Source organism: Macrotis lagotis, chromosome 1 (assembly GCF_037893015.1).
Source record: "Macrotis lagotis isolate mMagLag1 chromosome 1, bilby.v1.9.chrom.fasta, whole genome shotgun sequence".
Lineage (NCBI taxonomy): Eukaryota > Metazoa > Chordata > Mammalia > Peramelemorphia > Peramelidae > Macrotis > Macrotis lagotis.
Window position 1 is genome coordinate 297,618,532 of NC_133658.1, and position 11,929 is coordinate 297,630,460.

An 11,929-nucleotide genomic window follows, 5' to 3' on the forward strand; every position below is an offset into this window, starting at 1 on the left:
TTGGGGGTCCAGTGTATAAGCTTCCTGAGTGAGAGAAGGGGTGGGATCTTCCCATAAGGGTCTTGGAACATCAAGGCAGGCACCTGCTCCAAGGTTTAGGTTTACCCAGTGCTCCTTGGCTAAATTAGGTAATGGGATCAGACTTGGGGAGGGGCAGGTGCAACTGAGCTCTGGAAGCTAATTGGATTGGGGAAGACTGGGATACAAGAGTGTCCAATCCCAGGGAGTGAGGGAGGGAGTAAGAGCAGGAACCCCTACAAATATTGGGGACTGAGGTGGTGGTGAGCCTTTGGGTGTGGAGTGCAGAGGAGTTGGGACTGATTGCAACAGGTGGACAGTGTGACCAGTCACCATGGTAAGTAGGCCTCCCTTCCCCATCCCTATCCTCAGATCTTCACTCTCCAGAAGAAATTATAAGGGGAGAATTGAACTTCATTTTGCTCCCTGTGGACCTTGGGAAAAAATGTTGCCCAAAGAGGCTAGGAAGCCCAGGCAACCAGAGGCTACTGGCCCAGATGAGAGACAATATGGGGTAGAGGAAACATGGATTTAGAATATTGGGTAATAAGTCTGACCTCAGCCACCAACTTACTATGCCTCTCTCCTGTCCCCCTCTCCCCCAATGCGAGTCATTTAACATTTTTCTTCAACTGCAAAATGAGATTTAAGTCTTATTGATTAGTGAAGTTTTTAGGAACATGGCTATCCAGAGAGAAGGAGAAATTTCCCAAACTGTCCTTAACTCTCAGTAGCCTTCCCCCACAAAGAAGCTGTATAATGTGGTAAGAAGTGTTGGCATTGGAACTGAGGGACATAAGTTCATCTTCCAATTTTGTCATATACAATGTGAGTGACCTTGCTCAAGTAATTGAGCTTTTCTCAGCTTCATTTCTCACCTGTAAAATAGGGGGATTGGATTGTAGGACTTTCAGTTCCTTTCCTTTTGTAAGCCCATGATTCTTTCTTTGGAAGTGGTCTTGGAATGAAAAGATAGTATCTTGATCTTTGAGCACAGAGGCTCCTAGAGTTTTAAGACATAGAGCATCTGCCCTCTTCTGCCTTTTGGGGGCACCAGCAGCATGGGGGCTCGCTGCCCCATTTGCATCCTTCTATGGCTTTAACTATTTTTGTTCAAGAGCTCCCAAAGAATTTGGTTCATCTTACAACTGAGTCTGAAGGGCAGAGAGTCTGCCAAAGTAAAGGTAGAAGGAGCCAGAGACAGAGGGGCTCTCCTGGCCATTGGGCATAGGCTCTGGGGTGTGAAAGGGCATATGGTAGAGGGAGAAGAATATCAGTCTCAGATGAAGGGAACTGTGATCATATTTTCTTACTGTTTGTTCCTGTGGCCTCAGTTTCCTTCTAATCTATAAAATGGAGGGCTAAGGTATTGGGTTCAATTGGTTTTTAAAGTTTTATTCAACTCTAATTGCTACAGTTCTTTGAAGGAGGAGGTATTTTTTAGTCTTCTACTCCTACCCCCACCCCCAACCTCAACCCCTCCCTCCATGTTCTCCTATTCCTTCTTTGAGAAGTAACTGGAGCCTTGGCACAGCTGTTCTTACAGCCGTGGCCTAAGAATAGCCAAGTCCTCTGGCCTGGGGTGGGACAAGGTGGGGGGGAGGGGATGTGGAGAGATGGTAAGGGGTCCTAGGATCCATCATGTTTAGGCTATGGAAATTCTAGGTTTCAATTTTAAGGTTAGACTTCTCAAGTCCCATTAACAAGTAAGAGGAATAAAATAACAAATTTCTCGAGCTAGAAGGAACTTCAAAATAACCCCCTTCATTAATACAGATGAAACTAAAGTCTAGAAGGAAAGTACCTCAACTATAGAAACTGATGAAATCAATGATTGTACTCATATTCAAGTTTCCAGATTCTTTTTTTTTCGTAAGTCAATTGGGGGTTAAGTGGCTTGCCCAAGGCCACACAGCCAGGTAATTATTAAATGTCTGAGGTCAGATTTGAACTCAGGTACTCCTGACTGGTGCTCTATCCACTGTGTCACCTAGCTAACTTGACTCTCCAAATTCTTAATCTGGGATTTTCTCCACTAGAGTACACTGACTCACAAAAGCTCTAGCAGGGAAATGTGATTTAGCCCCATTTGACAGAAAATTATCTGAGCATTTTTACCTAGTTATATTCCATTAAAAAAGGAAGGGATAGTGGATGGTATACTAAAGTTAGAAGTCCTGGATTCAAATTCTGGCTCTTCCATATATTTCCCTATGACTTTAGGTAAATCATTTAATCCTTCAGGTCCTTAGCTTCCTCTTCTATAAAATAAGGGGGTTGGATTAGATGATTTCTAAGGGCCCTTTCATCTCTAATATTCTGCCATTCTTTTTAACAGTTGATGGCTGAGATCTCTGGTCTCCACTGTCAGTTCTAATCTATATTGTCCTTTGTGGAAGGACAGCTTCAACCTTATGAAATGGTGGGAATGAGACTATCATTAAGTTCCCTCTCTATGGTTTTGCTATGTTAAGGCCCTCATGAAGAGAATACCCTAAGTGCCTTTTCCTAGTCTGAGTCCCAAGGTGGTTTTAAATGGCATTAGTTTTGGGGGAAATGGTAGAGATGGTGAATTTTTACACGATTCCTCCCAGCTATGAACTAAAGACAAGGTAGAACAAGATATCAAGCACTACCAAACTAGATTTTTGAGTACAGAGAGATTGTATATGAGTTTCCAAGAATTTGGTATAACTACCAAGCAAGAAGCAAGTCATCATTTAAAAGATTGGCACCCAGGTGGCTGTTTTGGGGTACTCATAAAAATAGTGTCATAGAGTTTAGAACCTTAAGGAAACTTAAGCTATTATCTAATTCAATCCCCTCATTTTACTGATAGGGAAATAGGGACCCAGAAAAATAAATAACTTGCCCAAGGTTACATGAGTAGTAAAATAGGGACCTGAATGAATACAGGTTCAACAGTGTGAAAAGCTCTTGGCTCTCTTCATCCTCATCCTTCTCTTGGGAGTCCCCCTTTCCCTTTCTTCTTCTTCTCCTTCCCTGAGACCTGGTATCTGACTTCTCTGGTATCTTGCAGACGGACCAGCAGGCAGAAGCCCGGTCCTTCCTCAGCGAGGAAATGATTGCAGGTGAGTGGCAGTGGAAGGTACAGTTCTTGGTTGGGGAGTGGGGGTGGGACAGTTCTTCCTTGTTATTCCTCTACCTCCTTCCATCTCATGCCATTCTCCCTCTCAGAGTTCAAAGCTGCCTTCGACATGTTTGATGCTGATGGTGGTGGTGACATCAGTACCAAGGAATTGGGTACAGTGATGCGGATGTTGGGCCAGACACCCACCAAAGAGGAGTTGGATGCCATCATAGAGGAGGTGGATGAAGATGGTGAGCTGAGGATCTCTTGTGAGGTGTGAGGAGAGGGTGACTGACTACACTTGGGCAGGGCCTCTGATGCTCACTTTCCCCAACCTAGGCAGCGGCACCATTGACTTTGAAGAGTTCTTGGTCATGATGGTGCGACAGATGAAGGAGGATGCGAAAGGAAAGAGTGAGGAGGAGCTGGCTGAATGTTTCCGTATCTTTGACAGGTTAGGTCTGGTACTCACTGGGTCCATGATTTCCTGGGAAGGTGTTAGTGAGGTGAGGGAGTAGAGATGAATGTTCCAGGTGTCTTAAAGTTCAGACTCAGTCTTCGTGGGACTGTTTGGGGAAGGTGTATATTTGGGAAGATGGAAGTGATGGGGAGAAGAAGGAACTGGAAGAAAAGTAAAGTAAATCTGACTAGGCTGAAGTGGGAAGAGGGGGCTGAGTAGTCCTGGGTCCCAGGCCTTGGGGATTGAAAACTTCTAGGGTCTATGATCTAAATGATTTTTAAGGATCCTTTCAACATTGGATCCTTTGGTTCATTACCCCCTGTAGGTGGGGGCAGTCTCAATGTCACAGTCTCTTGAGGGACTGCTTGAAGAACACCTGATCTCTTCCCTCCCCCCCCCCCCCACTCCATTAGGAATGCTGATGGCTATATTGATGCTGAGGAGCTAGTGGAGATCTTCCGGGCTTCAGGAGAGCATGTGACTGATGAAGAGATTGAGTCCTTAATGAAGGATGGAGACAAGAACAATGATGGCCGAATTGACTTTGATGGTGAGAACTGAGGATGCAGATGGAAGACACAGGGAGGGGGTGGGACAGTGGGGATGGAGAGGTATTGAATGGGTATAGGTGCTTTTTCAGAGGAGCAGGGATAGGGGACATGGAGCTCAGATACCTGGTTTCCAATCTTTCCAATTTACCTAAATTGGATGAGTCATTTGCTTTCTTGAAACCCCCCCCCCTTTTTTTGGTAAAAATGAGGGGTTTGACTTCATTTCTAAGTTGCTTCCAGTCTTGATATATTGGAACATATATACAGACATTATCAAGAAAAGTTTTCTCTAAGAACTAAGAAGAACCTAAAAACAAAAAGAAAAAAAGAACTAAGAAGAGTGGGACTGGGTGTAGAGATGCAAAGATGAAAATAATTCTGTCTTCAAGGAGCTGGTAGTCTAGAAGTGGGTCCCGGGTGGAGTGGGGGTGTAATGTGAAGGATCAGATAATGTGAGCCTGAGCTGGGTACTGCCATGTACTATCTAAGCATTCTAAGGCAAATCACTTGCCTTCTCTGGGCCTTTTGATTTAAAAAAAAATAAATGAAAGGATTCAGAATCCTCTGTTTTTGAGTATCTTAATTGTATGAATCAGTAAGTCTGGGCAAGTCAGGAGTGTGGGCAGTGCAGGTCTGTGGTCTTTCCCCCACCAACTCTGTGGTCCTACCCATGCCTTTTCTGATTCCTTTCCTCTCCCTTTCTTCTTGCAGAGTTCCTGAAGATGATGGAGGGTGTGCAGTAAGAATCCCGAACAGCTCAGTCCTGTTTTGCCTCACCCTGCCTTTCACCCCAAGGGTTCAACCTGCTACTCACCTGGCTCCCATCGCCCTGAGACCACCCAGGGCTGCTTCTCCCTCCCTCATGTGAATTCCTCCTCCATTCCCTCCCTCCCTCGATCTCCCTTCTCCTGGGCCAGGCCAGGGATGTGTAAATGTCATCAATAAAGGAAAAAGGATTTCAAAAGGAGCGGCCTCTGGGTCTGGCTGCTCCGCCGCGGCGCACAGGCACAGAAAACCTAGCCACACCGAGGTTCTTCCCCGTCTCTCTCTGCCTCACTTTACTCATTGTCAGAATTGGGGAAATTGGTCCCGCGGGCCTTGCGGAGATGACGCAAAGTCCTTCCGAACCCCAAGGGCTTGTGTCTGGATAGAAATTGTACTTTAGGAATAACAAGGGCTTAAAGGTTGTGGGCCCGGGCCCCGAAGGCGGCCCCGCAGGGCCATCCCCGGCCCGGCTTGGTGAGAGCGGGCGGAGGGGGCTGGCCGCGGTCGCGCGAGGTGGGCGCCGCAGCCGGGGGGCGGGAGCGGGCCCGGCAGCCCCGCAGCCCCGCCTTCTCCGGGTCCGGCTTGGGTGGGGCCGCGGCTGGCCGAGGCCGGGAGCCGGGCCCGGCTGGGAGCATGCGGGGCGCGGGCCCGGGGGAGCGGGGCCCGCCCGCGGCCGAGTGCAGGGCGGCCTACGAAGCGCTGCACAGGCTGACCGTCAGCTACAGGCAGCTGGTCCTGGGCCTGGGCGGCTCGGCCGACGGCCGGAGGCTGCGCCGGGCCCTGGAGGAGAGCGGCCGCAGGGGCCTCGAGCTGAGTCTGGGTGAGCGCACCGGGCCGGCGGCAACGGGGCGGGGGTCCGGGCTTCCCAGCCGCCCAGAGGGGAGGGACGGAGGCCCCGGGTTGGAGTTCCGGCGCTGCTGTTTGGGCCTGGTTTTCCCTTCGTAGATGGGGGTGGACACCTGTCACACTCGCTGCCCGCTCCCTAGGCCCCATGGAGGGGGAGCCCCCTCCTCCCTCTCCTGACTCTGGCCGCCCCTGCTTTCTGTCCCCCCCCCCCCCCCCCCAGGCCTGCGGAACCAGCTTTTGGCCGAGCTTGCAGAACCAGAGGGCAGGCAGGAGGAAGAGGTGAAGATGGAGCTGGAGAGGATATGGGTGCTATGTCTGTCAGCCCTGGAAATTTTCCTGCAGGATCTGGGTCGGGCCCATGACCTCAGCCAGCTTTTCCCCTTGCCATCTCCGGCCTCAGGGACCCAGTTGGTCAATACCGGAGTTACATCCTTTGGGCCCAAGGGCTGGAGCCTGAGACGGCCCAGTGGAAAGGTTTCTGAAAGAGCAGGGGAGCTGCCTGAAGAGCTGGCCCGATGGGGGCAGCGCCTAGAAGAGATGCTCTTGGAGCTGGAGACCAAGGTCAATGTACCAGTATGGAGCGTGGAGGCCACCGTGGGTGGTCCAGGAGCTGAAGAAGCCAGTCCTGAGGGCTCAGTGGGGAGGAGTCCTCCTGCATGCTGTGCCCCGGCTCCACTCAGACTTCAGTCTCATTGTATAGTGGCCTGAAGGAGTCTAAGGTACTGCAGGGACATCTCTCCGCTTTCCACTTTTTCTACATCAGGGGAAGCATTTTGAGTCTAAGGCTGATAAGTTACTTTCTATTCCAGTTCAAATCCCAGCAGGATGTGTGACAGCCAGAGGGCATTAGAAGAGAGAAAAAGTCTTACCCTGAGTAAAGCCAAAGTGCAGTTACAAATATAAAACAAGCAGGAGGCAGGATAAGAGTGAAGAAACATAAATTACATTGTAAAAGACCCAGGTTCTGGGTCCATTGATTCAGCTGGGTCTGGTTCTCACTTTCTCCATCTGTGGTAGAGAAATGCTTTGGACCAGCTGATCCAGTTCTAGTATGCCTTCTAATTTAAAACATTCCACAGTCAATGTTCTAAAGCTTTAGAGCTCTGACAGCCTTACACTGTTTTCTAGAAAGACTAGCCCTGAGACCTTGGAGAATTGTTTCTTCTGGGACTAGGCTCAGTTTACAGCTCATCAGTTCCCCATCCTGCCTCCAGAGTCATCAAACAAACAGCAACAGTTAAAAAAAACAAACTTTATTTATACATTAATGTTGAGGGCTGAACTAGAGTTTAAGGGAAAAAAAATGAAAACAGTCTATGATACAGTCCTGTACAGATGACAAGGGGGAGAAGACAGATTAGGCAGAAGGGAAAAAGTAACACCAACACACAAACATAAAGACATACACACAAGATGAAGGGAAGATAAGGCTAGCCAGTCAGGGTCAGGGCTCTTGGCTAGCCACCTGCTTCATGTAGGTTTCCAGCAGGTACTTTTTAAAGGCTGAGGAGAGAACAGAATGAGTAGGTAAGCAACTGGTTTGGGGATTTCCTAGGACATGCCAGTGTTTTGTCAACCCCCCTAAACAGTTAACATTCAGGTCCCCTGGTACTGATCCTTCTCCTGTTTCTTCTTGGATCCTTTTCCCTCTAATCATTTCTAAGGGAGGTGCTTATAGTATGGTGTTGTGTCTGTATCCCACCTTTGTCCCAAATCTGGTGAGCTAGAAGATAGTAGAATCCATTCCCTTCCTAATCCTCTAGTGGGGTGAGATTCTTTCTGTTCCATTCACTTAAAGAGGGTATGTAGTTTAGTTAAAAAGCTCTCCTGGGATTTTTATAAGAGCTATTCTTTTTTTTAGGTTTTTTGCAAGAGCTAGGTAATTATTAAGTGTCTGAGGCCAGATTTGAACTCAGGTACTCTTGACTCCAGGGCAGGTGCTCTATCCACTGCCACCTAGCTGCCCCTATAAGAGCTATTTTTAAAAGACTACAATGGTGAGATTTATCATGCTCCCCAGGCACCATATGCCTAAATGTTCTCAAGAACAAGGAATTGAATCCATACAGGGAAGGATTTTTTCCATTCTAAAACCTCTAGGGAAACCTTTGTTGGAATTCCCATTTCAGTGGAAGACTCACCTGTGGGGTTTGTCCAAAGTTCAGCAGCATGTGTGTTCAATGGGCTGTCAATGTTGGGTTCTGTAGAAAGAGACAACATATTAAGGGAAGGTCCAGAAAAACAACTGCCAGGGGGAAAATTTGAGCTCTGTGAGAATCAGGCTTAGAAATATAATAATAACGGTCAGGTTAGATGTTTTCTGACATTCTATGTTCTATGGTCCCTTCTAGACTTAACATTCTGTGAGTTACAAGATAGCAAAAGGAGAGTTAAAGGGTAATCCTAAATCCCAGAAGGGGTGAGGGCAGGGGAACAGGAAATTCCCAATGAGCATCACCTCCCAGCAGGCTCTGGATAGATAGTAGGATGGTCCTGACATCATACAGGGCTGACCACTTGTCCTTGAGGATGTCCAAACAGATATTGCCTTGAGTGTCCACATTAGGATGGTAACAAGGTGTGACAAATTTCACGGTGGGAGCATTATATGGGTAGCCACTGGGGAATTCCAGGGAGAGTTTGTATCTTAGGTCTTCATATACCTGGGGATGGAGAGGCACTCAAATTAATTAGTGAGAGGAATAGGCTGGGCTTGAGGAAAAAGAGGCATTTTAGAACAGTGGAAAGAATACTGGGAGAGTCAGAAGGCCTGAATTTTAGTCCCTATTTTGTCCAATTTCATGACTGAGCTTGCTTCAGTTTTTCATCCGGTGTTATCACCATAAACCCTACTGAGTTCTCAGGGTGGGGAGAGGACCAGTTGAGTCAAGGTATTTTAAGAGATTCTCTCAATTTTGAGGTGGGGCTTTGCCATCTACCCCTCAAGGGCTTCCTCTCACCCAATCCCAGTTCAACCACAACCTCGGAGCATACTCCCACAGCAGTCCCACCCATTATTTCCAATCTTGGATACTCACCGTCCCGGCGGCCCCGTGGATGGTCCCAACCCATTTGAAGAGATTGTCTGACTCTGGAAAGGCAGAAATCCCTTTGTCTCCAGACATCTGCGGGGGAGAATAAAGCTTTCCTGGGGCGCATCTCTGGGTGCGGCCTTAGAGGATTCCCCAAGATCCCTCCCAGGACCTCTAACGGGAGGGCACAGCTGGATGAAAAGGCAGCGGCCCAAGGCCACGGTTCTGCTCGTGGATGCCCTCAATAAAGAGACTCACAACCCGGCTGATGAGGGTGGCTTGTTTCTGGGGGGGGGGGGGCAGCTAGTTTTGGGGAAGACTACCGGTGAGGGGGGCCGTAAACCCCACACTCTCGGGGCGCCGGAGCTGGGCTGCGAGTCTGCCTCGGTGACGGGGCCCCGGGGCCGGGCTGGGGCCGGGCACTCACCATCAGGGTCATCAGTTCCTGCTGCAGCCTGCGGAGAAGGAGCAGAGGGGTTCGCCGGCTGAGCCCGAGCCCACCCCCATCTCTTGGCCCCCGGCCCCCTCCCCGCCCCCCGGCCGCAGGCCCTCTCCGGGCCCTCGGCGGCTTCGCTAACTCTCACCTCTTGCCCACGGACCCGCGGGCGCCGCCCGCCCCGGGCTCGGTCCCCTTACGGGAGGCGGCGCTGGCGGCCGGGTCGCGGTTCTGAGAGGCCATGGGGGATCCCGGAGGGAGAGAGGAAGAGAAAGTCCCGACCGTAACTGCAGGGCTCCAGGCCCGCCCGCCCGCGTTTGAATTGTAACCCTCCGGCGGGGCCAGCCAATCGGAGGCACGCTTGGGTTTGATCCAGCCAATGGGATCGCCCGGACGTCCTTCGTCACCTGGAAACGTGGAAACCCACCCTCCGGAACAACAGGAATGGCCAGCAGGGGCTCGTCTTCGAGAAGACGATTGGTCGCCGGGACTGTCTACTAACTAACGAACTTGTGGGTGATTGGTAGCGATTAGGGAAGACGGGCTTAAAGGGCTGCAGAAAAGTACACGTGGGAAAGCCGGGAATTCAACAAGTCCTGCCCAGGTGACGCCCGGGCTTGGGGCTCCCAGTCTAACGCCCAGATGATGGTTGCCGGGTCTTGGGAGCCACGTAAGGGGGTCTTCCGAGCCTGCACGCTTGGCAGCCCCAGCCCACGGGCCCCGTCCTTTCTGGCCTCCGCACCCCTCATTTTTGCTCCCAAATGAGCCCTTATTATAACCAGCCCGCAGGGGCCTCCCCATTCTGGGTCTCCTCATCCAGCAGCGGGGAATCTCAGATCCTCCTGCTCCCTCCTACCTAGTGACGTTGCAACTTGGAGTTGGACTTTTTCTCTGACCCCCCTCCCCCCATTTTTGGAATCGTTCCCTTCCTCATCAAGGTCTCCTGGTTTCCTTTAAGACTCGTCTAAGGAGGGTCGGCTGGGTGGTACAGTGGATAGAGCACCAGCCCTGGAGTCAGGAGTACCTGGGTTCAGATTCGGTCTCAGACACTTAATAAATTACCCAGCTGTGTGGCATTGGGCAAGTCACTTAACCCCATTGCCTAGCCAAAAACCCCAACAAAACCTCATCCAAAATCCCCCTTTTTACAAGCAGCATTTACAGATTGTTATTTATCTCCCGTCATATCCTGTATATAGCTTATTTGCACATAGTTGTTTGCACGTCTCCCCCAACAGACTTGCAAGGGCCACACTTAACACTTTGAGGAGTCCCAGCACTTTGTCAGAGCAGTGGCCCCTGGAATTGAAACTGGAAAGGTTGGCTGGAAGGTGAATAGTAACTGGAACTGGACTCAGAAACCCAGGGTTGCCTTAGAGACTAACTTACAAGCTTATGTATTCCATGGTATATTTCCTCGTCAGTAAAGTGAGTGCAAACTCCTCACAGAGTTGTGAAGAAAGTGCTTTACAAATCTGAAAAAAACAGTATGTGTGAATTGAGACTTTGAGGCCCCCTAAGATTCACAACTCAACAAAAAAGCCCTGAATAGCATCCCTGAAAAATGGTCATTTGAATGTTCCTTGACCTCCAGATGAGAACTGAATGAAGCCCAGATGGGAAATAAATTAACCAAAGTTATGTTATATAGTCGGTAAATGAAAGGAGTAAGCTGTTTTTCATCTACCACAGCTAGGCCTTCAGTTTGTATCCTTATTGAGCACTTCAGGATCATCTTGCAGAAAAACTGAAGGGACTTCAGAGATCATACACTCCAATCTGGCTGGAATCCAGATGGAAACAAGTGACTTGCCAAAATGACAGCAAAGAAAATGGCCAAGAATAGAACCTGGCTCAGCTGCTGTTCAAGCCTCATGATTTTTGGAAATTCACTGAACAAAAACAACTTTTCAGAAGGGCACTGAGATTTAAGTTTAAGGTCCTCAGTTCTTCCAGTTCCTTGACTCCTCTTCAAAGCTTCTTTATTTTTATTTTGGTTGTAAATTGGCATATATTAAGTTCAAGAACTGGTTATGAAGGGGATGTGTGGTACATTCAGAACAAAGATCAAAGATGGAGCCCTAGGGCAAGGGAAAAAGGGAGGAGACAAGAGAGGCCAGAACCTCTCATCTGTGTTCTAGATGGGGTTGATCCTGTCTTCTGAGCCTTGGTCCAGGGCAATGGATCACAGGAACAATGAAGCACACAAGAAGTTGGGGGGGGGGGGCAGGATTCTCTTTCCATCAGCACACTGCTTCCTTTTTTTTAATGGAATTTTAGCATAGAAATTCATTAAGTTCCATCCCATGCATTTCAGTTCTTATGAAACATTCTAGTAGTAGTCTCTGTGCGAAAGAATTCTTTCTTCATCTCTCTTGTCTTTGGCTTCTAGTTTCTTTGAATATGCATTGTTTGTAGGATGCCAGCTTAAGAGCTGCTACTTGCTTCTCAGTTCAAGTGATCTGATCTGAATAAGACTGAAGTCTTGCTAATTCTGGTTTAAAGTCCTTTAAGTTTCTCCTTATATTTACTGCACTATTTTCCATAAGATAACCTTAACTAAGCTTTGAAATAAGATAAAGACTATAAAGGACAGGCATGCTTTTCCATACCCTTCCTTAGACTGAGCTTCTGGAGAGGGGAGGGATTTTTTTTTAAAACTTGTCTGCCTCAGCACTTAGTGTTCTGCAAATAGGTAGTTCTTAAGAAATATTTATTGAATAATATAAA

The 11,929-nt window shown here is 48.7% G+C and overlaps 3 protein-coding genes across 4 annotated transcripts; 2 read left to right on the top strand and 1 right to left on the bottom strand.

Annotated features, from left to right (window-relative positions):
• The first annotated feature begins 249 nt into the window (after positions 1–249).
• TNNC2 (troponin C2, fast skeletal type) lies at positions 250–5,088 on the top strand. The gene is made up of 6 exons (XM_074211230.1): positions 250–355; positions 3,059–3,110; positions 3,217–3,360; positions 3,449–3,563; positions 3,983–4,119; positions 4,832–5,088. The coding sequence occupies exons 1-6, from the start codon at positions 353–355 to the stop codon at positions 4,861–4,863; spliced, it is 483 nt and encodes a 160-aa protein (XP_074067331.1). The 5' UTR covers positions 250–352; the 3' UTR covers positions 4,864–5,088.
• Positions 5,089–5,518: 430 nt separating this feature from the next.
• On the top strand, positions 5,519–9,036 carry LOC141505410 (regulator of G-protein signaling 9-binding protein-like). Its single transcript, XM_074211232.1, has 2 exons — positions 5,519–5,705; positions 5,952–9,036. Exons 1-2 carry the CDS (start codon positions 5,519–5,521, stop codon positions 6,437–6,439), a joined length of 675 nt encoding a protein of 224 aa, XP_074067333.1. The 3' UTR covers positions 6,440–9,036.
• UBE2C (ubiquitin conjugating enzyme E2 C) lies at positions 6,964–9,524 on the bottom strand. Of its 2 annotated transcripts, XM_074211234.1 has the most exons (6): positions 9,348–9,520; positions 9,191–9,218; positions 8,770–8,856; positions 8,190–8,394; positions 7,873–7,932; positions 6,964–7,234 (listed from the first exon to the last, which is right to left on the bottom strand). In XM_074211234.1, exons 1-6 carry the CDS (start codon positions 9,440–9,442, stop codon positions 7,176–7,178), a joined length of 534 nt encoding a protein of 177 aa, XP_074067335.1. In that variant the 5' UTR covers positions 9,443–9,520; the 3' UTR covers positions 6,964–7,175. The 2 variants fall into 2 exon arrangements, with proteins under 2 accessions (XP_074067335.1, XP_074067334.1); XM_074211233.1 differs by lacking the exon at positions 6,964–7,234 and having other exon boundaries at positions 7,580–7,932; positions 9,348–9,524.
• Positions 9,525–11,929: the final 2,405 nt, after the last annotated feature.